The sequence below is a fragment of the Zalophus californianus genome, chromosome 4 (assembly GCF_009762305.2).
Source record: "Zalophus californianus isolate mZalCal1 chromosome 4, mZalCal1.pri.v2, whole genome shotgun sequence".
Lineage (NCBI taxonomy): Eukaryota > Metazoa > Chordata > Mammalia > Carnivora > Otariidae > Zalophus > Zalophus californianus.
The window spans coordinates 13,624,908-13,651,317 of record NC_045598.1 but is presented as its reverse complement, the minus strand read 5'-3'; the positions used below and the strand labels follow the sequence as shown (position 1 = coordinate 13,651,317).

Genomic DNA, 26,410 nt, shown 5'->3' with positions numbered 1-26,410 from the left:
CCCTGGCCTCGTGGACACATTCAGTTTTTGTTGAGCTGCTTATTGCCTGTGCTGGTGCCCCGGTTAGTCTGTCAGCTCTTCCCACCCCTTTCCCTTCTGCCTGGAGCTGCCCTATCTTTTCAGAGAAAAACAGAGCTGTGTTTTCCACAGGAACCAATGACAAGCCAGGGGGACCCCACTACATCCTGCGGTGGACGTCGCCCCAGGTCATCAAGGAGACCCACGAGCCTCTGGGGGATTGGTGCTACGCCTACATGCAGTGAGCCCCGCTTGGCGCCTCTGCTGTTTGTCCGGACGGCTGACCTCAGTGCCCTGGTCCCACTCCAGCCCCTTTGACCTGCTCCCCGTGGCACGGCCGCCTTTCCAGGGCCGAGACTGCCCCCTTGCCCTGACTGGGCTACATGCTGGCCTGTCCCACCCCTCGGGGGCAGGTGCGGGCTCTGATTTGAGACCCTGCTGGGGAGGAACAGGGCTGCCACGCCTTTATCACGGTTGTTGTAGAGATTTTATCTGGCAGGTTCCCCGCCTGTCTTCTTCTATGCTGCGGCCCAGTGGCTTAGGGACCGGGGGAATGGCAATAGAGTGCCTCCCAGGATCCCTTACAGGACAGGGAAGCAGCTCTGGGCTCCTTGGCGAACCTGAGCATCCACAGAGTCTCCTGGCCTTGGCCTTGGCTCCTCCAGGGCTCCAGGATGAGGTGTGACCTGGGGTGGCTGCAGGGCACGGGGGCACCAGCTGGCCTGGCCCTCTTTGGTCTGGGCTGCCCACCTTCCTCACCAGCGGTTGGCCCACGCCCACCTGGGCCAGCAGGTACCTGGGCCTGACCATATGCCTTAATCACCCGTGCGCCTTTCCCCAGGGCACCTGTGTTCTCCCGAGGCCCGCGTGATTCCTGGCAGTCTTCGTGTGGTGGGCTTGGGGGGCCGGCAGAAACTATCTGCCGAGGTACAGGATTTGGTGGGCCTTCCCGTTTGGGCTATGGTTTTGGAAAACCCTGGGTGGGCCTTGGTGCCATTTATCTCAGCTTGCGATCGGCTCACACCTCTCCGCCTGTGTTGGTCCAGGCTTTCCTGCAGGGGCTCGGCCCTCACCACCTGTGGTAGAACAGGCCTGGGGAGACTGCTCCCACCTTCTCCCAGCCCCGAGACTTGGCCTTGGGTTCCCCTCTGGCCTGAGCTGAGGATGGCCCGTAGAACCTTCCCTCCTTTGCACAGAGGTGGCTCTGTGTGGACTGGCCCCTAGGCGGCCCCGTTCTTTGATGCAGCCAGCTGGTGGACACTCAGAAACACCTGCAAATTGGACTGCAGGGGGCTGGGGATCAATAAGGGGTGACTTCGGAGGACAGTTTTTAAGGGTCCCCAAGAGTCCTGGCCCTTCGTGAAAGACCACCGGCAGGGGTCCCCATGAGGCTGGCCACCGAGCACCATGGTTGCCACTGTGGCCCACGGCCCGGGGTCAAGCCTCCGGAGCAGAGCGCAGGTTCTGCCTGGAGAGGCCAGGGCAGTCGGCTGGGGAGAGGCACTGGAGGTGGGCCTGGTTCTACTGGTGCGACACAGTGAGGTGGCGGTGTGATTCGCTCTGCTGCCATCCTAATAAATACTTGTTACTTAATCAAATCGCGATCTTTCTGGTGGGGGTGTTGGGGGCTGGCTAGCTTCTTCATACAAAGGCTGATGTGTGGGACATATGTTGCTCATACGTCCTTCACGTCCAGGAGTGAGGGCCCTCGGTGTGATGGAAGGAACGGTGGACGCTGATTTTGGGGAATATGGGCTGGAGGTATGGGAATTCGGGAGTCAGATGGGTTCAGATCCCGGCTCTCTGCCTTCAGAAAGTTGTGCAGCCTCCCTGATCTTCTCTCTCTTTATCTGTGAGATGGGGACTAATACACAAACACATGCACATGCACATGCACGCTGATTGTCGTGACGACTGAATGAGATGACTGAATGAGATCATGTAACTGTTTAGAACAATGCCAGGTACAGAATTAATGATTCAACCTTGTTAACCACGAATACATTGCAACAGCCATTGTTACTGTGTTGTGATGGTTAGGATTATGTGAAAACTTAGCTGGGCTAACTTAGCTGGGGCCCAGGTATTTAGCTAAACATTCTGGATATTTCTATGAAGGTGGTTTTTGGATGAGATTGACATTTAAATCACTGGACTCAGAGCAAAACCCATTGTCCTCCATACTGTGGGTGGGCCTCATCCAATCAGTTGAAGGCCTCAATAGAACAAAGACTGACCTCCTTCAAGCAAAAAGGGATTCTGCCGATGGACAGCCTTTGGACTCAGCTGTGACTCTTCCCTGGGTCTTCAGCCCGCTGGCCTACTCTGCCGATTCTGCACTTAACCAAGCCTAGAAGATTGTGCAAGCAGTTTCCTTACAATAAATCTGTGTATGCTGTTGGTTCTGCTTCTCTGGAGGACTGTTTTCTCACACAGTCACACGCTGCCATGCTCCCATTTCACAGAAGAGGAGACGGGTACAGGGGATGAAGGGGCTCGCCAAGGGTACGGTCTATCACTGGGACATAAGGCCACGCCTGTGGTTCCCAAACCCGTTTGCTGTCCTCTCCCCAGATGTCCATACACAGCACTGACCTACCTTGGAAAGACCAAATGATGGGGGTTGGGGGGGTGGGGGCTGGCAAGCAACCCCGGCCAGTTAGCCTGAGCCCACAATCTGTGGGTTGAAGTCCATGTTGGCTGGCCAACGTGGAGGGGAAACTGGCCTGGTCTGCCTCCAAAGGACGTAAAAAGAGCTCCTAGACGAGTGACACCTCCCTGTCCCAGGGTTCATTGGTCAGGGCTGTTGGTGGGCAGGATCTCAAGAGCTGTGGGGAGGGGATGGAGACTCTGCCCTTTGCAGCACCCCCAACTGGCTTCCCCAGGGGCTACCAGGGATTTGTGCCAGAGGGGGCTTCTTCACTCGGGGACAAAGGGCTGCCCCCAGAGGGCCCTGGCTGGAGCTCCCAGGCGGGAAAGGTGGTGGCTGCATTTATAGTGGATGTGTAGGGCTGGTTAGAGTCTTTGAGCAAATGAAGTGGCTTGCTCAGGGTCACATTGACACAGCAGAGTTGGCTTTATCTAACTGGTCTCATCTAGCCGACATTGACCTTACTGGCTGTTACCTGCCTTCTGTGGAAGGACTAGTAGAGGTCACGCGGCAGGTTCATAGCAGGGCCCGGGTTTGAACCCGGGGCTGTGTGTCCACAGCCCGTGCTCCTTGCCAGCCGCTCTGTCAGGTCCACGATTTCTAGCTGTTTCTTTTCCATTGCAACACCCCCACCTGGTGCCTTTGCCTCCTTTTAATTATAGGGCTGGGGGAGGGGGAGGCAGGGAGGGGGCCCCAAGCCCTTCCTTCCCTTCCTTTGCTCTGGCGCCCTGACTTGCGGCTGGTGGCTCCTGAGGGCCCGGTGCCCGCCCCCTTTGCATGGCCGCCCCCATCAGTGCCCGTGTCCGCAGGGGCCCAAGGAGCCTCCTCATTTCCCTGCAGTGCTCGGGGGCCCGGCCACCAGTCCGGGCTCGGAGTGTGAACCATTTGACTGGGGCCGGATGTCCCTGCCACCAGTGTCCCACGGGCTGCCAGTCGGGCATGCGCTCTAGGGAAATGAGGGGCCACCTGTGCCGGCTCCTGGCCTCCAGGCTAACCCAGAGCTTCCCCGTGGGGGGTGGCTTGGGGGGGGCACTCGAGGAAGAGGCAGGGTGGAGACCCACCCTCTTCACAAGCTTGTGACTTCGTTTTCCTGAAGCCACGGTGGGCGCGGTCCCTGCGTGTGGTCTGTCAGGAGCCACATTCCGTGGCTGCAGCCGTGGGCCAGGCTTTGCGCCACATCTTCAGAGCCTCACCACAGCCCCTGGAGGCCCCTCTTACAGGGGAGACTGAGGCATGTGTGGCTGAAGTAACTCGTACACCAGCAGATGGTCCCCATCTCTGCCTGCCAGGCCTGGTGTCAGGCAGGCCTGGGATCCCGTCCCGTCTTAGCCACCCCCCCCTCCCTGAGGCTTGGCCCTCACTCCCCCCCTCAGACTTGGCGTTTCTTGGGGAGCTGAGGATCACATGATACGTACCCTGCAGACCAAGGTGCTCGGTGAATAAGAACCTGTTATGTTCCACCCTCCCCCACACCTTCGTCCTGGATACCTGTGCCCAGGCGTCCCTGAGCACCTGTCACCGGGCCAGTGGCTCCCACCAGTTATCTGGGGCCATACGGGAGGCGGTATGCTTTTTGCCCTGTTTCCGAGATGAGGAAACAGGCCCAGGGAAGGAAGACCCGCTCAGTAAGGGGCAGGGACAGAACTTTCCCTGGGGACCATACCAGCAGCCCCTGGTCCCTTCGCCCTGGTCCCTTGCAGGAACCCAGCAGCTTCTGGGTGGGAGCCACCCGGCGAGTGGGCGGCATGAGGCACGGCTGTCACTGTGGCTCCAAACACAAGCAGCCCATCTCCACTCTCACTCGGGTTGTTGGCAGCCTCCCTGGATGGTGGGACAAGGGCGATACACCCCCAGGTGCCCGATGGACATTGGAATTCTGCCCAAGGGCTCTGCCATGTCCTCCCTCCAGACCCCCTGTGGCCAGGCAGTCGCCCTCAGCCCCTGGAGCGCTTGGCACGGGGGGCGGGGTTGGGCGGGGCAGAGCAAGGGAGCCGAGGTGCCATCGGGCACCTGCTCCGTGACGTGCATCCAGCAGGCCTCGGGAGCAGAGCGGGGCTCAGAGAGGGACAGGCCTGGGGGAGCTCACACAGCCAGTAAGTGGCAGAGCCAGGATCGGAAACCAGGCTGGGCAGATGGGAGCCTCAGAAGGGCTGTGCAGAGTCCTAGAGCCCAGCGCTTTATCGGGGTTAAAATCGAGAGCGCCAGGCCAGGAACAAAGCCCTTGACACTGTGGTGTATGATGTTTGCGATCATTCACTGAGCAGATTCCTGACGCATTCATCTCATTGACTCGCCCTCATCAAGGGTGCCTGTGGCCATTTTAGAGGCGAGGAAGTGGAGAGGAGTCAGGGCCTGCTCCCTGGCCCCTGACCCCCGGGCTGGGCTGGACCCTTAGAGCTGCACGGAACAGGACCACCCCCTTCCCCGTCCGGGCCCCTTCCGCTCCTGGCAAGAGCTCGCTGAGCCTTCCTCCCCGGGCTGAATGTCCTCATTCCTTCATCCGCTCCCTGCGGGACATGCTTTCTGCTTCTTTCTCCACCCCGTGGCCTCCTTCAGGGGCCACACCATCTGCTCCACTTTTGACTTTGAAACTTCTCTCAGAGGAGCGACTGATGAGGTGGGGTTCCTGAGAACTGGCTCTGAGGCCTCCTGAGGGACCCTCTCCTCCGGGGTGTCTCTGAACCAGGCGGCTGTCTGTCTGCCAGAACTTTTCCGGGGGCGGAGGTCCTGCTGCCCCTGGGCCCCCCCAACCCCCGCCCCGGGGCCAGATTGGAGCTAGGTTTCCAGCTGCCCAATTTCGTTCTGGAGGAGGCGGCACAGGCAGGGAAGAAAGGGGAGGAAAATGCTGGGGTGGGTTGGAGGGGGGGCTTGGGGGGTGCAGAGCAGGAGAGGGAACGACGTGCAAGTCGGTAGAGAGACTGGAGGGTCGGGTAGAGGAGAGGAGCTGACGCAGCCCCCAGTCCCTGGGTCAGGCCTCTCTTTGGGGCGCCCCCTGGGCTCTATCCCCCCTCCAACCATCACGGCAGGGGGAGGAGGGAGGCTCAGGGCAGCTCCTTCCAGACCAAAGCAAATGTGGCCAGTTTCTTTCTGTGAGCGCGGGGGGCGGGGGAAGCAGACGCAAGGCAAATGGGCAGCTTTTCCTGACCCCCGTGTCCTTGTCTCCTCTCCCCCGTGTACTCTGCATAAGCCTGTCATGGCTCTCTGCCACCTTGGCCGCCGATGGCCACACAGGTGCGAACATGGGGACTCGGGCCTGGACTGGGCCGTGAGGGTGACAGTTGTGCCGGGTCCCGGCCACCTTGGAGCACGTGCTGTGCGTGCGGCCCTGAACGAGTCACAGCGCCGCGGGTTCCCGGGTGCCTGTCCTCAGCGCCGCCAGCGCCCCAGCCTCACCCACTTGCCCCTCTGCGTGCATCCGTGTCCAGGGCTTTCGTCAGACTCTCAAAGGGATCCTTGGCCCTGAAATGTTAAGAAGCACTGAGGCAGTTTTACAGGTAGGGAGACTGTAGCCCAGAGAACGGCAGTGATTTGCCCAAGGGTAGTTGGGGCAAAGCGGGCCCGGAAGCCAGGACTCCTGACTCTCTGTCCAGTGCTCCTTCTTCAAGAGATTTTGGTCTTCAGAGAGATCATCCCTGTCAAGGGGGCCCTTATTCCTTTCTCACTGGAGCCCCTCAGGCGCCACCATTTCCTGCAGCCCCTATTAGGGCCCCGGATTTCTCTAATCCACATATTCGCTGTGTGGCTTTGGATAAGTTACTGTCCCTCTCTGAACCTTATCCTCCTTATCTGCCAAATGGAGACAGAACAGTAGCACATCGGAAGGATGACGGGGATGGAGAGGACTCTACTCCGTGCCTGGCATGTCATGAGCCCGTAGAACACGTTAGCAACGGAAGTGACCATGTGCCTCGCCGCCATTGTCCTCCCAGGCCGCGTGGCCCAGACGCCGCCTCCTCCACGGAGGCCATATCCCTGTGTGTCCCGGCTGTGGCCCTTGGGCCCCACCTGGCCCTGCCACATGGGGGGCTCACCAGTGCCCACTGGGTGAATGGCTTTCTTGGCCAACCCTGTCTTCCACCCCCAGCCCCGCACCCCGGGGGTTGGGCCCGCGCCCAGGGGCTCCGGTTAATTTCGATGCTTTCTTTCTCTACCATCTGCTTAACCCCCAGCCTGGCTGATTTTGCTGGGAGTCTCCAGGACGTCCCAGAGCCTGTCCACAACCGGCATCTTGGTTCTCCTTCTTCAGAACGGCAGTGTGTGGTCATCATGCCCTGGAATGATTGGTCCTTCTCTAGCACCTTGGCCTCCGGGCGGCACCTGCAGAGGGGAGGGCAGCGCGCAGCCCCCCCGCGCCCCCCCATGGTGGGCATCATGGCAACAGCTGCTGTGGAAAGACCACCCCAAAGTCAGACAGCTCGGGGGTTAAGAGCTGGGGCGGCCTGGGTCTAAATCCTATTAGTTGTGTGACTCTTGGCAAGTTGCTTAATCTTTCAGCCTCAGTTTCCTTGTTTTTTTTTTTTTAAGACTTTATTTATTTGAGAGAGAAAGAGAGCATGAGCAGGGGGAGGGGCAGAGGGAGAAGCAGACTCCCTGCTGAGCAGGGAGCCCGATGTGGGGCTCGATCCCAGAACCCTGGGATCATGACCTGAGCCGAAGGCAGACTCAACCCACAGAGCCACCCAGATGCCCCTCAGTTTCCTTGTTTTTAAAAATGGGAGTAAAAATGGCTGCTTTGCAGAGAGGGGCAGCGACAGGCCCAAGATCACACAGCAAAGCCTGCGTGTTTCCACGTCACCAGGAGGCTTTTCCTGTCGTTCTGAATGTCTGCAGGATGACTTCACCACAGGAGGGGTCCAGGTGAGGGAGAGGTGCTCCCTCAGGAGCTGCTAAAGATATCCAGCACCTTTCAGGGGAGCTTCACGAAGCTTTGGGCTCTTTCTGCAAGGTCCAGCGTCCGTGGTGCCCCCCGTGGCAGTTCATTTCCTTACGGGAAGGGACAATATTGCACTTCAGCCATTTTACCTTTCTCCAGGGTCTGCTCTGCACCCCCCAGTTCCCACGTGCCATTTTATGTAATCCCCACCCCCATCCGGCGAGCCTGGAGTTATTGTCCCCATTTCAGGAGGGGAGACAATGGAGGCTCAGAGAGGTTAGTACCTGCCTGTGATCACACAGCAAACCGCGCTGTTCACTCCAGGTTGGCCAGAGTCATGTTGCCTCAAGCTGCCTCGAGTGTGGACAGAGTCATGGGCGGGAACCAGTCAACCATGTAAGGCTGAGCCGTGCCCCGTGACCACTCGGACCGGAGGGTCGTTGCAGATCGGAGCCAGGGTGGTTCCTGTGCCCTGGGGCCAGGGACGGTCTCCTGGAGGAGGCAAGGCTCCGACGAGCCCTTGAAGGAGGAGCCAGGCCTGGCTGGAGTGGGACAGGGTGAGACCGTGGGGACTTGGGTCAGCTTTTTGTGCCTTGAAGCCTCTTCTCCCCATAGCCCTGGACCCCAGGGGCCCTGATGGGACCTGTCTGTTTTGGGCGTTCCACAGCAGGTGCCCTGAGGCTCCCACTAGGCCATGCATCATTAGGGCTGGCAAGGACCAACACGACATTACGTGGTCTGGGTCTCTGATTCAAATGGGTGCCTGGTTTGCTGGAACCATTCCCCCTCCATCCCACTCCTTGGGGGTAGTCGCCTTTGACTTTGGAAATTTTCAGCTTTCCTTTTTGATAGTACCCCCGCCCCTTGGTGCTGGGTGCAAGGGGGTGCCCCGAGGGGGCTCACTCAGCAGAGCTGATTGATGGATTGTTGCGCTAACAGATGGCCGCTGCCTCCCCATACTCCCACCTCCATTCTCTTTGTGGCTGCTTTCCTGGTTTTTTTTTTTTTTTTTTCTCAAAGGAAATCACTTCATGATGTAATATATCATGGAGATTAAGAGCCAGGCCTTAAAATCTGACTGTGGGATTTGAATCCCAGCTTTGCTGGCTGTGCAACCAGGGGCGGGTTTCTTAACTTCTCTGTGCCTCAGTTTCTTCATCTGTGAAATGGGGCTGGGTAATAGTCCTGGTCATCGTGAGCATTAAACGAGATGGTGAATGGCAAGCACGTAGCATGATGCCTGGTTCTTATTGACAACGGCTGCTACTTCTGGAACTCCTGCTATGGGTCAGATGCCGTATATGAATTACTATATGCCAGGCTCCACTTGATCAGGCTCTAAAGCTTGGGATCCATTTGCCAGCCTACTCTGTCTCCTGGGTGAGTATCTGTGTCCTGGACTCCCAAATGTTGGAAACATTAGGGGCATGAAACTTGTTCTCAATCAAGTGGCAGAAGGCTAGGGAGTGTCCAAGTTAGCAGGACATGCTTTCTCTACTTCCACATGGGGTTCTCCCAGGCCCCCCAGGTCCCACGTGCCCGAGGAAAAGATCATCTTAAATATTTTTTTTAAAGATTTTATTTATTTATTTGAGAGAGAGAATGAGAGAGAGAAAGGTCAGAGGGAGAAGCAGGCTCCCTGCTGGGCAGGGAGCCCGATGCGGGACTCGATCCCGGGACTGCAGCATCCTCCTTCCCCTCCAGAGTTCTCAAACCTCTCCATCTGTCCCAGGTGCTTTCCCCGCCCCATGGGCCATGCACATGTAAATGTCTGTGCAAATCCCCTGGTGTCAAGCTGCCAGCTCTCTGATGAGTCAGGGCCACCTCCAGGGACCCCCACTTCCCAGCCATAGGACCCCAGGCCAAGGCAGTCTGCTCCGTGTTCATCCTGCTGCAGGTCCTGGCTGTGCCAGCTGAGAACTCAGCCTTCTACCTGGCTGGGGATTACCTCCTGGGTGGCCTCTTCACCCTCCATGCCAACGTGAAAGTCATCGTCCACCTCAACTTCCTTCAGGTGCCCCAGTGCAAGGAGTGAGTCTCCAGTGTGAGGCTGGAAGCGGCAATGGGGGTAGGGTGGGAAGCCTGCACTGGTCCTGCGGTCCTCAGGGGGACCGGGCCAGGACCCAGGGCTCAAAATGCTCCTCCTCATTCATTGCCAAACCCTCATCCTGGATTATCCCCACTGGCTCGGAGGGAGAACCCACATAGTTCATGTTACCAAGATCTTTGGCAATTGTGTCCTGAAACATGGAGACCTGGTTGTCCCAATGTCACATCTCTTAATAAAGAGTTACAGGATATTTGAGCCTGGAGGGGTTGTAGAGACTATCAAAACCACCCCCACCCACTTTGGCAAGGGAGTCCATGGTCAAGGCCCAGTCTAGAAACCAAGGCTTATGCCTTTGGAAGGCATAAATGTGGTTTTTCTGTGGCAGGTTCTCAGACTAGAGGGGAAAGTTTGCATTTCCCTAGGGCTGTGGTTAGGTGGTGGTGGTGGGGTGCTTCCAGGACTGGAAGGGATTTCCTTTGCTCACCCTTCCCCTGTGAGCCCCATGGGGTGGCGGCATCACTCGAGATTAGGTGGGCCATCTTCATGCAAGCATGGGGTTATGAATTAGTGACCTGGTACAGAGAGGGTGAAGGCATTCTGAGCGAGCGGGATAAAGGAAGGAGTGCGCAAAAGATGATAAAGGGCTGACTCTAAGAAATGCACCCTTTATGTGATGTTAGGGAAAGTTATAGGCTGGTTTGAGAATGGTGAGGGTGATGGCGCCCATGATGGTACTGGGCTCATTGTTGAATGTTCTGATGCCTGTGATGATGGTGGGGAGTCCAGTGAAGTGATGGTGGTGAGGGGGGTGATATTGATAATGTTAATAGCAGTAATACTGGTGATAATGCAAATGGTGAGGAGTATGTGATGGTGAGGATGGTGGTGGTGGTGAGGGTGGTGATGATGGTGGTGAGGGTGGTGGTGGTGATGGTGGTGATGGTGGTGATGATGGTGGTGGTGGTGATGGTGGTGATGATGGTGGTGAGGGTGGTGATGAAGATGGTGGTAATGATGGTGATGAAGATGATGGTGGTGATGGTGGCGATGGTGATGAAGATGATGGTGGTGATGGTGGCGATGGTGATGAAGATGATGGTGATGATGGTGGTGAAGATGATGATGGTGATGATGGTGGTGGCAGTGGAGGTGACGGTGGTGACGAAGATGATGATGGTGATGGTGGTGGCAGTGGTGGTGAGGGCGGTGATGAAGATGATGGTAATGATGGTGGTGAAGATGATGATGGTGGTGAAGACGATGATGGTGATGATGGCGGTGGCAGTGGAGGTGATGGTGGCATTGGTTGTGGTGGTCACAGACATGCAGTCTTAGTGATGGCAGAGGTGATGATACTGTCATAGGAATAGAGGGTGTGGCAGTGTGACAGTGATGACAAAGATTGTAGTGGGTAATGGTGATCACATTGGTGGACATTGGTAGAGTGGTGGTAGAGATCATAGGGAAGGTGGTAGTGGTGACAATGGTAGTGATCGAGGGTAGCCACAGAGATCATAACATCAGAGGTGGTCTTAGGGATGATGGTGATTCTAGAGATATGGTATGGTATGGGGCCCGTGGTGTGATAAAAATGCGAGTCTTCTGGAGCAGCTCCTTGGACAACTCCTGGGTTTTCCTATGGGAGGCAGAGGGGACAAGCTGGCTCTCCCATCCCTTCCCCTTCTCACTCTGGACCTGCTTCCCACCCCACCCCACGCGGCTCCCCCAGGTATGAAACGAAGGTGCTGGGCTACAACCTCCTGCAGGCCATGCGCTTTGTGGTGGAGGAGATCAACAACCATAGCAGCTTGCTGCCCGGCGTGCTGCTGGGCTACGAGATGGTGGATGTCTGCTACATCTCCAGCAATGTCCAGCCCGCGCTCTACTTCTTGGCTCAGGAGGACTATTCCCTGCCCATCCAGGAGGACTACAGCCACTATGTGCCCCGGGTAGTGGCCGTCATTGGCCCTGACAACTCCGAGTCCACCGCAACTGTGGCCCACTTCCTCTCCCTCTTCCTCCTTCCACAGGTAAGGCCCCCGGCTCCTGGGAGAAGTAGCTGGGGAGGGCGCAGAGGAGTGGTTGTCCAGAGGGCTCACTTCCCCCCATTAGTCATGGGGGTAGGAGGAGGCGGGAAGCAGGGTAGGGATGCCAACCCCAGCCCTGGGAAGGCAGCCTGGCCGATGTGTTAAGAGCTCAGGCTTTGGAGGCAGACAGACCTGGGCGTGCCTCTTGGCTCTGAGTCTTGGCCATTGTGAGGCCTTGAGCAAATCTCTTAACCCTTCTGAGCCTCAGCTTCCCCACCTGTAAAACAGAATGATAAGAGTTCCATCCTAGGACTGTCTGAAAGTTAAAGGATTTAACCTCTGTAGGAGTTTGTGGGGTACGGTATGTCTTCAGTGATGCAATGGCCATTACGTAAAGCACTTTACACAAAAATGAAGACTCAGAAAGTGCTTACTATTATCCCGTACGGTTGCCTAGCACAGGGTCTACCACACAGTAGGTCCTCAAAAAGGGCCATTAGTATTAGTACTATTATTGTAAGTGTCATCGTCATCACGACTGAAAATGCCTTGACCAGAATTGGCCTGAAATTTTCATGCATTAATGATCAGCTAGCACAAGAAGACAGCCCACAGTCAGTAGTTACAAATACTATAGTTTCTGCCGTCGTTTTTATTATGCAAAGCACCAAGGGTCTGACACATAGTAGGTGCTTAGTAAATGTTAGTATACTTATGTGAGGCATCTAGTCTGGGACTGAACTCATGCTTTCATTCACTTAACCAACGTTTATTGAGCTCCTCCGGTGCTAGGTGCTGTTGTAGGGCTCGGGATACAGGAGGGGACAAAACATAAGAGCCCATCTCCTAGCGGGAGAGACAGGCCATGTCAGGAACCACGGGATAAGGCTGCTGGAAAGTGAGAAGTGCAGTGCAAGTAAAGCAAGTAAAGTAAGCAAGAAGTAAAAGGCAAGCAGGGTGAGGGAGGCTGGACAGGTCGGTGGACAGGTGGGTAGAGAGGGACTGCAGTTTCCAGCAGGGTGGTCAGGCGGGTCTCGCTGACAATTGGATGAAGACCCAAGGGAGGTGAAGGGGTGAGGGAGTCATGTGGGTGTGTAGAAGAGCACCCCCCGCCTCCAGGATGAGAGGGCAGCGAATGCAGAGGCCGGCAGGTGCCTGGTGTGTTCACAGAACCTGTGAGCAGAACTGGGACCCCGGGGAGAGTAGAAGGAGATAAGGTCAGAGAGGTGAGGGCTGGGGTCAGTGATGGAGCCTCTTGGGGGCCACTAAGGACTCTGGCTGCCCCTGAGTGACTTTTGGAGCTGTTAAGGGTTTTGAGCAGAGGAGTTAAGTAAGGTGACTGACACGTGCGTGCCGGGTCCCCTGGCTGCCACGTTCAGCAGAGACCGCAGGGGGAAGGATGGAGGGGTTGCTGTGGGGACCCAGGCGGGGCAACAGTGGCCTGGGGAGGCCCTTGCTCACGCTGGTGGCGGTCCCCTCCGGCAGATCACCTACAGCGCCATCAGTGATGAGCTGCGGGACAAGCAGTGCTTCCCTGCCCTGCTGCTCATGGTGCCGGGTGCGGATCATCAGATTGAGGCCATGGTGCAGGTCATGCTCCACTTCCGCTCGAACTGGATCATCGTGCTGGTGAGCGGCGATGACTGTGGACGCTACAACAGCCAACTGCTCAACGAGCGCCTGACCACCCATGACATCTGCATCGCCTTCCAGGAGACGCTGCCCACGCCACAGCCCAACCAGGAGGTGACCCAGTGGGAGCGCCAGCGCCTGGAGGCCATCGTGGACAAGCTACAGCAGAGCTCGGCGCGCATCGTGGTCCTGTTCTCGCCCGACCTGGTCCCGCACAACTTCTTCCGTGAGGTGCTCCGCCAGAACTTCACGGGCGCCGTGTGGATTGCCTCTGAGTCCCGGGCCATCGACCCGGTCCCGCACAACTTCACCGAGCTGCGCAACACGGGCACCTTCCTGGGCATCACCACCCAGAGCGTGCCCATCCCGGGCTTCAGCGAGTTCCGCATGCACCCCGCCCAGGCTGGGCCACCTGCGCCCAACAGGACCAGCTGGGGGCCACCTGCAACCAGGAGTGCGACACCTGCCAGGACACCACCGCGTCCTTCAACACCATCCTCGCGCTCTCTGGTGAGCGCGTGGTCTAGCATGTACTCGGCTGTCTACGCTGTGGCCCAGGCATTACACAGCCTTCTGTGCTGCACCCAGACCACCTGCTCCAAGAGGGTGGTCAACCCCTGGCCGGTGAGGCCCCGCCCATGGAAAGTCAGGGTCCCACAGGGCAGGCATGGAGCGGTCGCCATGGAGACCGCTGGGTGCACCTCCTCTGCACTAGCCTTCCCCTCCTTGCTGTCTTCTGGGCAAACTGGGGGGAGAGGCCATGGGACCATGCCCTGCCTCCAGACACACAGAACCAGACAGAAGTCCTTCATGGTGACAAAACTCCTTTTTGTCTTAATGTAATCATTGCCATCCAAGATGGCTTGTCCTAGGAGGAGATTTGGGTGAAATTCCCTGGAAGGAAGCCTGGCAGGCAGTGGGCGCCCCAGGTCCCCTGCCGTCTCTCTCTGGGCTGGAGGCCTTGGGGGCGGGCTTATGTATTCTGTCTGCTCTCTGAGGCCCTGCTTGGGGTTTATGCATCTTCTCTTGTCCCAGGGTTGTGTCATCTGGATTCAGACTTGGAGTTTAAATCTATGTTTTTCTGATTTGCGCGTGCGCGCGCGCGCGCGCGCGCACACACACACACACACACACACACACACACACACACACACACACACCCCAAACCATGAAATCTTCACAGGGCTAGAAGATTTTCCTGAGGATCTGGAGAAGCGGAGGGATTTACATCAGAGATGTACACTTCAGACCTTGTTATCCAGCATCTCTGAGCTCTCAGAGTGACCAGCCAGCCAGGACCGCACGCTGGGTCATTTGCTCACCATCCTCACTTGCTCTCCACTGCGTCCTTCTCTCCGCCTCTGTCCACCCCCAATTCTCAGCTACAGCCCCTCTGTCCATCTGTTGGCAGGCAGAGCTTTGTACTCAGGCTGACCTGGGTTTGAATCCCAGCTTTGCCACCACTAGCTGTGAGACCTTGTCTCTGGGCAAGTTATTGAATATCTCTGAGCCTTGGATTTCTCATGTGTGAAATAGAAGGAATAACAGGCACTGTGCTGAGTTCTGGGGAGGACTGACCATGCCGTGTGCCCGGGACCTGGTGCAGAGAGGAGCTGAATGTCTTCCTCTTTGTCCGCATCCATTTCTGACACCAGTGTCTGGACAATGATAGTCCAAGCCTCCTCCCACTCAGGAGAGTTGCAGGGACGATACTTCCTTCCTTCCTTCCTTCCTTCTTAAAAAATTTTTATTTATTTATTTGTCAGAGAGAGAGAAAGAGAGAGAGAGAGGGAGAGAGAGCACAAGCAGGGCAGGTGGCAGGCAGAGGGAGAAGCAGGCTTCCCGTTGAGCAGGGAGCATGGTGTGGGGCTCCATCCCAGGACCGTGGGATCATGACCTGAGCTGAAGGCAGATGTTTAACCAACTGAGCCACCCTGGCATCCCAGGGAGGATCCTTTCTGACCCCCTAACTTGGAGCCCTGGAATCCCAGGTTGCTCAGTCTGGCCTGGCCAGGTCAGTGTGGGGATATGACCTGGACACCAGGACCCGGCTCCCCGCGGGACTCCACCATTCTGACCCCCGCCCATAGGCCTACCACCTGGGAGGAACCTCCCTCCTCTCAGCTCCCAAGACCATTGCCCTTAGTGTTAGCAACATGTGCAAATTCCAGAGAAGCTTCCAGAGCCAGGACCTCACTCCCTGGGCAGAGTGGGAAGAAGGCCAGGGCCCCGAATTCCTTGGCTAGCTGTCTGTCGGTCCCAGAGTGGAGGTGAGCTCTGGGCTCCCGAGATATAGCCCAATAGACTCTCCCATTTATGGAGGGAAAAATCTAGGAGCCAGATTGATGGAGTATCTACACTGGAAGTTCTTTTGGGGGGTCAGCCCAGAGAGGTTCAATGGCTTGCCCAAAGTCACACAGCAAATTAGGGAAAGAGCTCAGATTGGAATTCAGGCCACAGGATGCCCAGTCCAAAGCATGTTCCAGTTTGTACCAGCTTCTGCGCACTCAGAGTGATGGGGGATGGCATCGGGAGAGACTGGAGAGTGGCCTCCACTGGTTGGGGAGGCAAGAAGCACCCAGAGGGCAGGGGCAGGTGCAGCTGACCCTTGCGGGTGAGAGAGGCCAGTGGGCTCTGGAGCCCAGGTATTGGATCCCCAAGGGATGGCGGAGGTGACTTCCAGGGAGAAGGAATACCACCAACACCGCTGCGGGAGGTGAGTATTTACTCGTTTTCAGGTACTGTGCTAAGTTCCCAACATAGGTAAACTCACTGATGGCTTCAGAGCCCAGGAAGCAAGGTTTTTGTTGTCCTACTTCGCTGAAGAGGAAACTGGGGCTCGCAGAGGTCAAGCGACAGGTCCAAGGCCCCATAGCTGGTGTCTAAACCCAGAGGTATCTGACTCCAGAGCTGCGCTCTCAGCCACTGCCTCCCGGATGGCCCCCTGCACAGTCCCACGGCCCCCTTGGGCGGCTGTGGAAATCGAGGCTAGTAGGTGGGGAGAATTTCCCCCAGGTCTGGCCCGGACTTGTGCCAGCCTCCCTTCCTTTCCCTTTGGCCCCTCCAGCTACTTCAGGAAATCTGGAAGGTCAGCTTCACCCTCCGGGGCCACGAAATCTTTTTTGACAAGCAAGGGGACCTGCTCATGAGCCTGGAGGTCATCCAGTGGCAATGGGACCTGAGCCAGAACCCATTCCGGAGCATCGCCTCCTACTACCCCCAGCGGTGGCAGCTGAAGACCACCCACAATGTCTCCTGGCACAACGCCAACAACACGGTCGGCTCCCGCACGGCTGCTGGGGGGCCGGGGCCTGTAGCTGGGCGGCCGGCTCGGGCTGGGGTGGCCCCGGGCGCTTTGGGCCCGAGATCTGTTATCGACAGCCGGTGGGGGCTCTATTTGTTGGGGGAGTGTCGGGGCCCTGTCCCTCCCAGTGACTAAGCCCTGGGGACGTCTAGGGCTTTCTGGCTGCTCAGGACCCAGGGGCTCAGGGGCTGTGCCACGTGGGTGTTCAGGATTTCAGTTCTCATGTCAACCAATGCTCATGATTTTGCTACAGTCGCTGTCCCCTCCACCGAGTCTGCCATCTGTCATTCGAAAGCTCCTTTGTTTTACCCTCTTTGATAATAAGCTGTCGCGATGGCGGTGGTGTGGGGAGGGGCAGAGACCCAGCCTTGTGTGGAGGGGGAGCGGATAGAAAAGCTCCAGGAGGCTTCATCGGCATCCTCCCCACGCCCCCCACACTTCATTCTCGTCTCTGGGGGGTTTGGTGCTGCTAGTTTCTGCGCTTTGTGGGGATTTTCATGGAGTCGGTTGGGTGGGTGTCTTGATTAATTTGTGAGGAGGGCCTCTCTCCCAGGGGACCACAGTCTGGGGGTTGGAACAACACAGATGCACTGTCTCCTGGTTCTGGGGGCTGGCAGTTCAACTCAAGGTGTCAGCAGAGTTGGTTCCTTCTGAGGTCTGTGAGGGAGAATGTTCCTGGCCTCTCTCCCAGCTTCTGGTAGTTTGCTGGCCATTTCTGGCTTTCCTTGGCTGGGGTGGTCTCCCCTGGCCTCTGCCATCGCCTCCATATGGCCTTCTCCTTGTGGGTGTGTCTGTCTCCAAATCTCCCCTTTTGTAAAGACTTCAGTCCTATTGGAGTAGGGCCCACCCCTCTCCGATAGGACCTCATCTTGACTACAACTGCAATGATCCTATTTCCAAATAAGGTCACATTTGTAGGTCCTGGGGGTCCAGACTTTAATCTGTGAATTTTGAGGGCAGGCAATTCAACAAATAAGAGTGTCTTTGCCTGGGTTTCTCCTAAAGCAGAGCCTGAGGCTAAGGTTTATCCGCAGATAGCTTATTCCAGGATCTGCTCCCTGGGTATAGGAGTAGGTGATGGGGGAGAGCTCGTCAGGGACACAGGGAACGTCAGTAGAAGGGAACGTTCTCAAGCTGCGGTTGAGCTCAGTCTGACCGGGACCTTCTGAGGGGCCACTTTAGAGCTGTCCCCAAGGGAGAGAAAAAGATGGGATGGGTCCATGGGATCTGTACCAACCCCCCCCCCCCACCTGCCTGTGGTCAGGGGTCGCCCCATGGGGCATTGACTCTTCTTGTGCTTCCGGCTCACTCATGTGTGGGTGCCCAGCAATTTCCCACCAGCATCTCACACCCAGGACCCAGGGCAGAGAGCGAAAGAGACAGAGTACCACTTAGGTGAGGTGCTGACAGGTAGCGCCCACAAGATGCAGTTGCTGTGGCCATGGCAGGAATAAAAGGAGGTTGGAGAAGATGTGAGGGAGGCCACAGAGATGGGATGCTGTCCTTCCCCCGGCCAGTGGGGTGGAGCTTCGAGGGCAGAAGCCAGCCCAGTTCCTCTACCGGGAGCTGAGTGGAACCCCCACAGCCCCTGCTGCTTCAGCGGGGTCCCAGGTGGAGCCCCTACTCCTCATGTCTCCCTCTGCCACCCATCCCGGAGTGTCCTTAACCCTCAGCCACTTGGCTGCTGGGGTGATCCAGACACTCGTCCCCAGGTGTCTGAGCCTGTGGTCGCCTTGTCCTTGCTGGCCTGTGGCTGTGGCAGGTGTCCAGCAAGCAGTGAGGACTGGGCCGCCGTGGCCAACCTCCCGGATTCCAGACCCAGTGCTTCTTACCCTCTTGACTACCAGCCTCCTAGCCGCTCACGCTTATCCAAATCCGTTACCTCCTCCTTCCTTGGCTGTCTTGTTCACTGGCATCAGGCCCCTGAAATGACCAAGGCGGGAACCAGACAGCCTCTTTTGTCTGCTGGTGGAAGTAGTCCCTCTTTGGAGACCAGAACCTGTGTTCTAGCAGAGTCCAGGCTTGTGGGGATGAGACACCCCAGCTCCACCGTGAGCCCCCGAGAACCATGGTGAGCGTGGCCAATCCTTCCGCCCCATGGTTGCTGGACCCCTGTATTCTAGCTGTTGGGGCCACAGTGCTATATACCAGCCTCCCATTCAGTGCTTATACTTCATCCTAAAGGGCTGTGGCCCTACCCTCAAGGTGTTTTCCGCAAGCTGGTAGCTTACCTGAACCCTTAGTATGCCATACCATCATCCCGTTAGGCTGGGTACTTCCAGGCGACATGGTCTATGTTGGGATCGGTAGATCCGGGGGTCACGTGCCCAATCACACCCCCTTTGCCATACAAAGGGTCTCTTGTCTGAGGGGATGTTCTGGGGGGACCCATGAGGGTGACTCAGTCAGTCCGTGCAGCCTTGGAAGGTGGCATTGCACTGTGGATGGGAGAGGCGAGTTTTTACACGGATGCATCAGTGCTCCCTCCAGGGAAGAAGACACCCGACGTGGTAGATGTGCCAGCGTCTACGTAGAGTGGAAGCAAATCCAGGGTTCATCATGGTCTCTGGGCTGGAAGGCTGGGTGCTCAGCCGTGGCCATAGCTCTGTCGACCAAGGAGACAGGGGCCCACGCTGCTGCGCTCACGCCCACAGCCTCCATCCCTGACACCGTGGGCACTCTGCTCGTGGCCCATTGTGTGAGCCCCGGGGAGGCGGTGGCGGCGAGGGCAGAGGCCAGCTGACCTGTGCTGGGGGCTTCATCCTTTCCGTCTGTTTTTTTTTTTCTCACTCCGTGCGTTCTTGGATTGGCATTCACATGAGACACAAAAGTCATCATCACTGATTTGAGGAATATACTTGCTCCCCCTTGGCCTGTTTTGGCCTGATCCTGAGCACATCATTTCCGTTGCATGGAGACTTGCCACTCTTCCTGCCCGACCCCACGACTCCGTGCGTCTGAGGTCACTTGAGGTCCTGAGGCCACGTGCTGTTTTTCCACGAAGGCCCAGCAGGGCACGGGAGCTGATTTGCAAACTGCGTCGTACCTTGTTGTGGAAGGCGTGTTGTGGCTGTATCGTGTAACTCTCTTACTGGGGCTTGCCCATCTTGTCCTCTGCAGGTGACCTTGGCATCAGCACATCTGCCTGGCCATATGAGGAGAGCGTGCCCTGCAGCCAGGTCCTTCTTCAGAGTCTTTTTCTAGGCTTGTCATTCTGTACCTTGAAACCGGAAGCCATCGGAGTCGCCTGCCAAATGTGGGTTGGAGCAGTATTTCCAAGAGCAATTTACGCTGTCCCCCACCTCTGAAGGTTCATCAAGTGCCATACTTCTTTAATGGTAGGAGATGTAAGATGTAATGACTCGTCCTTTAGCATAGAGAGGATGTCCTGGCATTTCCCAGACCACGGGACCGCTAAAAGCATCACCGGTGTGGCAGGCCCCCTTTGAATCTTTGAAAGGTTTATCATATACACTTATCCCTAAGGATTCACGTCCTAGTGGGGCATAAAGAGTACTTGCTACTTCCTACTCATCAGATCCAATGAGTACGATGCCATAGATACAGTGGACCAGCATGACGTTCTACAGAATTCCAGAGTGATCTAGTTCCGTGTAGACCAAACCCTGATGGAGCGAAGCGTAAACTTAGCTCTGCCGTGAGAGTAAATGCTAGCGATTTGAGAGCTCTCTTCTTCTTTCAGTAGGCATTTAGAGCTGTATATATCCCTCTAAGTACTGTGTTCACTGCATTCTATAAGCTTTGGTATATATTAATTTAAAAAAAATTAAATTATGGTAAAAAAAAACCCTATAACAATATTTACCGCTTCAACCATTTTTTTCCCCAAATTTTCCTATTGTGGCAAGATATACATAACTAGTTTACCATCTTAACCATCTTAAAGTGCACGGTTCAGTGGTATTAGGTGCATTCACATTCCTGTGCTAGCACCACCAGCCTCTCCCTCCAGGACTCTTCATCTTCAGAACGGAAACTTTATGCCTGTTAAACACTAACTCCCCATTCCAGCCTCTCCCCAGCCCTGGAAAGCACCGTTCTACTTTCTGTTTCTGTGAATTTGACTAAGAACCTCCTAAAAATGGAATCACACAGTATTTGTCTTTTTGTGACCGGCGTATTTTACTCAGCATCATGTCCTCAAGGTTCAACCATTTTGTAGTGTGTGTCAGAATTGCCTTCCTTTTCAAGAGTGACTAATCCATTCAATCAATGGATTGTGATTATGAATAATCATAATCTAGTAAAAAAATATCACTTTTGCTTATCCGTTCATCCATCGATGGGCACACTTGGGTTGCTTCTACCTTTAAGCTATTGTGAATAATGCCGCTATCAACATGGGTGTGCAAATATCTTGTTGAGACCCTGCTTTCAACTCCTTTGAGTATCCACCCAGAAGTGGAAACTGGATCATGTGTTAATACTCTTTTTGATTTTTTGAGGAACCGCGTTCCTCCACAGCGGCCGCACCATTTCACATTCCCAGCCGTGAACAAGTGGTTCCAGTACACTCCACGTCTTCGCCAACACCCCTTATGTTCTGTTTTGTTTGTTTGTTTTTGTTTTACATAGTAGCCAACCTAATGGGTGTGAAGTGGTCTCTCGCTGTGGTTTTGATTTGCATTTCTCTACTGATTAATGATTGAGCATCTTTTCAAGTGCTTATTTGTCATTTTTATCTCTTCTTTGGAGAAATCACTATTCAAGTCCTTTGTCCGTTTTTGAATTGAGTTATTATGTTCTAGGAGTTCTCTCTATATTCTGGATATTAACCCCTTGTCAGATATATGATTTACAAACATTGTCTCCCATTCTGTGGCTTGTCTCTTGGAGTGTCACTTGATGGACAGAAGTTGTAAATTTTCATGAAGTCCTATCCAGGACATCACTGCCAGATCCAGCGTCATGAAACTTGTGCCCTATGTTTTCTCCTAGCTGTTTTTATGGTTTTAAGTCTCCTATTGAAGTCATGGATCCATTTTGAGGTAATTGTATATGGTGTTAGGTCCAACTTTATTCTTTTTTATGTGGATATCCAGGTTTCCCAGCACCATTCATTGGAAAAATGATCTTTCCCTCACTGAATGGTCTTGGAACTCCTGCCAAAAATCATTTCACCCTATGTGTGAGGGTTTGTGTCAGGACTCTATTCTATTTTATCGGTCTGTATGTCTGTCTTTATGCCTGTGCTACATTGCTTTGATTGTTGTAGCTTTGTAATAAGTGTTGAAATCAGGAAATGTGAGTCTTCCAGCTTTGTTCTTTTTCAAGAGTACCCTGGGTATTCAGCGTCCCTTGAGATTCCATCTGAACTTTAAGATGGGTTTTTCTATTTTTGCAAAAAAAAAAAAAAGTCATTGGGATTTTGATAAGGATTGCATTAAATCTGCAGATTACTTTGGGCAGTATTGACATTTTCACCATGTTAAGTCTTCCAAGGCATAAACGTGGAATGTCTTTCCATTTACTTAGGTCTCAGCTTCTTTCAGAAGTGTTTTGACCCCTTCTCCTCTGTTCTGCTGCTGCCTCGTTAGCTAGAACCACCACCATTTCTCACCTGGGCTATTGTGACAGTACCCTACTCACTTCTGCTCTTGTCCCTCACAGTTTAAACTCAACATGGAACCCAGGACAAACCTGTTAAAAGGAAGTCAGATCCTGTCACTCCTCTGTGTGGAAGCCTCTCGTAGTTTCTCGTTTCACTCAGAGTAAAAGCCCAAGTATTTTGATGCCACCTCTTCGAACGGATCTGCTGCTGTCCCTTGTGCTCATTGTGCTCAAGCTACGTGAGGCTTGCTGCTCAGCGACCATGCCGTGTGCCCTCTGCCATGGGGCCTTTGTACATGCTGTTCCCTTGGCCTGTACAGATCTTTTAGTGGCTTGGTCCCTCACAGCCTCTAGGTTTCTGCTCCAGTGTCAGCTGCTCAATGAGGCCACACTTGCCCACCCCATTCAAAATTCGCAATCAGCCCCTCTATCACTTTCCATCCCCACTGCATGGCCCTACTTTCCCTCATGGTATTTATTACCACCAGTCAAGTTACATATTTATATGCGTATTGTGCCTTTTCCCCATGAAAGTATTCATTCCTTAAGAACAGAGATTTGGCCTCCTTGCGTTCACTGCTGAATTCTCAGTGTCTGGCATCGGTATGAGCTCAATACCTTTTTGAATGAATGGATGAATGAGTGAATAGCAGGTTGAGAGTCCATGAGTAAGAGTAGAATTAAGTTAGCTATTTAGGGAATAGTGAAGAGATGAGTTTGGAAGGTGGTGGTGGGGACCACACAAGGCAAGGGGTAGTAAGGTGTAGGTCTGGATAAGGCGCGCATGTGTGTAGGTGGGCACATGTGTGTGGTCCCACGGGAGGCAGAGAAGACTGCCAGCAGCCTGGAGAGGTTGGTGGGGGATCAGATGTTTCACTTTGGCTGATGGAGAGCCTCTGAAGTTCTTCCAGGAAGGAGCTTCAGGCAGGAGACAAGACGTCTGGAGGTGTCTCCTGACGGCCACGAGCAGGAGGGACGACGGGGCGGAGCAGGAAGGCAGGTGACCGGTCAGAGGCAAGAAGGGAGGGGCTCTGGGGTCAAGTGGTCCTACTGTGGCTCCCCTTGTCTGGGCCCTGGCCCTCCATATGTGTGCTCTTGGAACAACACCCTCCTATTTGTGCATCAGAGCAATTTTTGTACCACCTGGATCTAATCAGGCTGCCCCCCACCCAGGGGCCCTCATTGGTTCCCACTGCCCCTTCATTCTTCGTGTGCCTCACACAAGCCTTCAGGATGTGGCTCTCCCACTCTCCACCCTTCTCCTGGGGCATGCTGACTCCCTTCTATTCCCCTGCCCTTACTGTTCCCTCTGCTTGTAATTCATTCCTGTGCTCAATAAACCATCAGGGGGGCTCCTCTGTTCTCTAGAAATAGAGCAGTAAGAACAACAGACATGGCCACTGCCTACCTGCTCTTGTTCTTCTGAAAACCCCTGCCCCTCCACAAAGGTTGTGTTAATTAGACTCTTATATGCACATGGCAGAAGGTGATGTAAGCACAGAGTGAAGTTGTTGCTTCCTATCATTGAAAACTCCAGGGGTAGACCATGTGGACTTCAGGCATGGATGGATCCAGGGTCTCTCTCCAGATCTCAGTTCCTTCCTTGGGAGTGTTCCCCCTCCATGGAGACAAGGTGGCTGCTCACAGCCCCCAGAGTCACATCCTATCTGCCCGGCAACCTCAGGAAGTCTCTGTCTCAGCAGTTGGGTGCTGTCACCTGAAGATGTTGGATTAGGTGTCAGGCAGGCCAAACTAAGAGGGCCCCTACAAAGGTCCAGTTCTAATGGCAGTTCCTGCTCCTTCCCTATCCCAGACAGGGGCCAGGCTTCTCTCTCCTGAGCATCCTGCTAGTTGGGCTCAGGGTCTTGTCCTCCTCCCTCCAGATCCCTGTGTCCATGTGTTCCAAGGACGACCAGCCTGGGCAAAGGAAGAAGCCCGTGGGCATCCATCCCTGCTGCTTCGAGTGTCTTGACTGCCTTCCGGACACCTTCCTCAACTGAACTGCAGGTAGGACTTGCAGACCCACTCCCCTGCCCCGCCCCACCCTGCCTTGCCCAGGGCCCTTCATCTTTAGCAGGGTTTCTGGAGTCTCCCCCAGGGATTGTGTCTGATTCCAGTGTATCTCCCTAGGAGCTGGTGTAGAGAAAAATCTTCAGTGCACACTATTAGGGAGAGTGGGAGAAGGAACAGCTCTCAACCAGGCAAGGCTGTCACTGATCCTCACTCCATACACATGTAGCCGAGGGCCCAGGGGTGTCAGATCAGAGAAGGTCCACTGGATGGATGGATGGATGAATGAATGAATGTCTCTGTCCATAGAAGAGATGTCTCTGGCAGGTCGGGACAGGATCTGATTTATCTCTCTGACCTCCCGGTGCCTAGTGTAGTTCGGAGCAAATAATGGTTTCTCAGTGAATATTTATTGAATGACATCCTTGATTAGACAAATTAATATCTTCCCCTATAGATCATAAACTCCAGGAAGGTGGGGACAATGTCCATATTAGTGTTGAGCACGGTTCACTGTTGGGGCTCAAATTATTTTTTTATGACTTCCCTGATTAGTAAATAAGTGGACATAGACATCTACCAGTCAGTAGATCGGTGCTTCCATAGTACTTACTATGTGCCCAGCAGAGCCCAGCGCACAGAGTAGGTGCTCAACAAAAGTTTGTTGGATGACTTCACAGGCTTTTCCTCTCCTGGTTAGTCAGTAGCCTGAAGTCAGGGGGCTAGGTTTTATCCATGTCTGTGGCTCCCCACCTCAGATGCCCACCACCACGGAGGGTGCTCGAAAAAGCATTTGTTGAATGAATTCTTTGACTAAATGCTTGAATGTCTATTCCACCAGAGGGTAAGGTCTTGGAAGGAAGGGATTACCGTTGTTAGGATCTGGGTCAAGGGAACCTCGGTTCAAATCTTGCCTCTTACTGGTTTTGTGACTGCCTGGCTGAGCCTCAGACCTTTGTAGGGACCCAGTTTGGCTTGCTTGACACCTAATCCAACTTCTTCAGGTAACAGCACCCAACTGTTGACTTCCTGAGGTTACCGGGCAGATAGGATGTGACTCTGGGGCTGCGAGCAGCCACCCTGAGCATGGGGTTGCAGTGAGGAGTTGATGGGCCGATGGATATAAGGGACGCAGCGAGGGGCGGCTAGGACTGTAGGCGTTGCCTTCAGCTCCACGCACCCCCACCCCGAAGCCTGGCACGGGACAGGTGCAGAGGATGCGGGTGCCAGCAAGGCGGGTGTGGCTGACGGGAGCTCCCGTGGGCTCTTGCAGACGAATTCAACTGTCAGTCCTGCCCAAGTTACGAGTGGTCTCATAGGAATGACACCTCCTGCTTCAAGTGGCGGCTGGCCTTCCTTGAATGGCACGAGGCATCCACCCTCACTGCGGCCATGTTGTCCATCCTGGGCTTCCTCAGCACCCTGGCCATCATGGTGATCTCCTGGAGGCACCTGCACACGCCCGTGGTTCGCTCGGCCGGGGGCCCCATGTGCTTCCTGAGGCTGATGCCGTTGCTGCTGGCATACACCATGGTCCCCATGTATGTAGGGCAGCCCACGTTCTTCACGTGCTTCTGCCACCAGACCTTCTTCACCCTCTGCTTCACCATCTGCATCTCCTGCATCACCGTGTGCTCTTTCCAGATCGTCTGCATCTTCAAGATGGCCAGGCGCCTCCCACGTGCCTACGGCTACTGGGTGCGCTACCATGGGCCCTATGTCTTCGTGGCGTCCTTCACCGTGCTCAAGGTGGTCATTGTGATGGGCAATGTGCTGGCCGTGAGCGCCAACCTTACCGCCCGCACTGACCCTGACGACCCCAAGATCATGGTTCTGTCCTGCAACTACCACAAGGCACTGCTGGTCAACACCAGCCTGGACCTGCTCCTGTCTGTGGTGGGCTTCAGCTTCGCCTACATGGGCAAGGAGCTGCCCACCAACTACAACGAGGCCAAGTTCATCACCTTCTGCATGACCTTCTACTTCACCTCCTCCATCTCCTTCTGCATCTTCATGTCTGTCTACGAGGGGGTCCTGGTCACCAACATGGACCTCTTGGTCACCATGCTCAACCCCTGGGCATCAGCCCGGGCTACTTTGGTCCCAAACGCTACATGGTCCTCTTCTATCCGGAGCGTAACACGCAGGTCTACTTCAGCAGCATGATTCAGGGCTACACCATGGGGAAGGACTAGCACCGTCCACTGGCTGCCCAGGGGGCTGGAAGGCTCTGCCCTGGGAGATGGAGACAGGGGGCGGGGGGCTTGCTTATTCA

General features: G+C 55.1%; 2 protein-coding genes across 2 annotated transcripts in view; both read left to right on the top strand.

Annotated features, from left to right (window-relative positions):
• The window catches only part of ALDH4A1 (aldehyde dehydrogenase 4 family member A1), a 29,181-nt gene extending 26,760 nt beyond the window's left edge, over nucleotides 1-2,421 (top strand). The window contains exon 15 of the mRNA XM_027568768.2: nucleotides 151-2,421. Within this exon, the coding sequence (XP_027424569.1) occupies nucleotides 151-263 (113 nt within the window). The 3' untranslated portion in view covers nucleotides 264-2,421. The remainder of the gene's footprint in view (nucleotides 1-150) is intronic.
• TAS1R2 (taste 1 receptor member 2) lies at nucleotides 1,735-26,330 on the top strand. The gene is given in 13 exon segments (XM_035726984.1): nucleotides 1,735-1,779; nucleotides 4,167-4,232; nucleotides 4,369-4,522; nucleotides 7,988-8,098; nucleotides 9,389-9,572; nucleotides 11,321-11,621; nucleotides 13,104-13,677; nucleotides 13,680-13,773; nucleotides 13,775-13,874; nucleotides 16,318-16,527; nucleotides 24,009-24,132; nucleotides 25,409-26,206; nucleotides 26,209-26,330. Coding segments are annotated over 13 exon segments (2,883 nt in total).
• The last annotated feature ends 80 nt before the right edge of the window (nucleotides 26,331-26,410 follow it).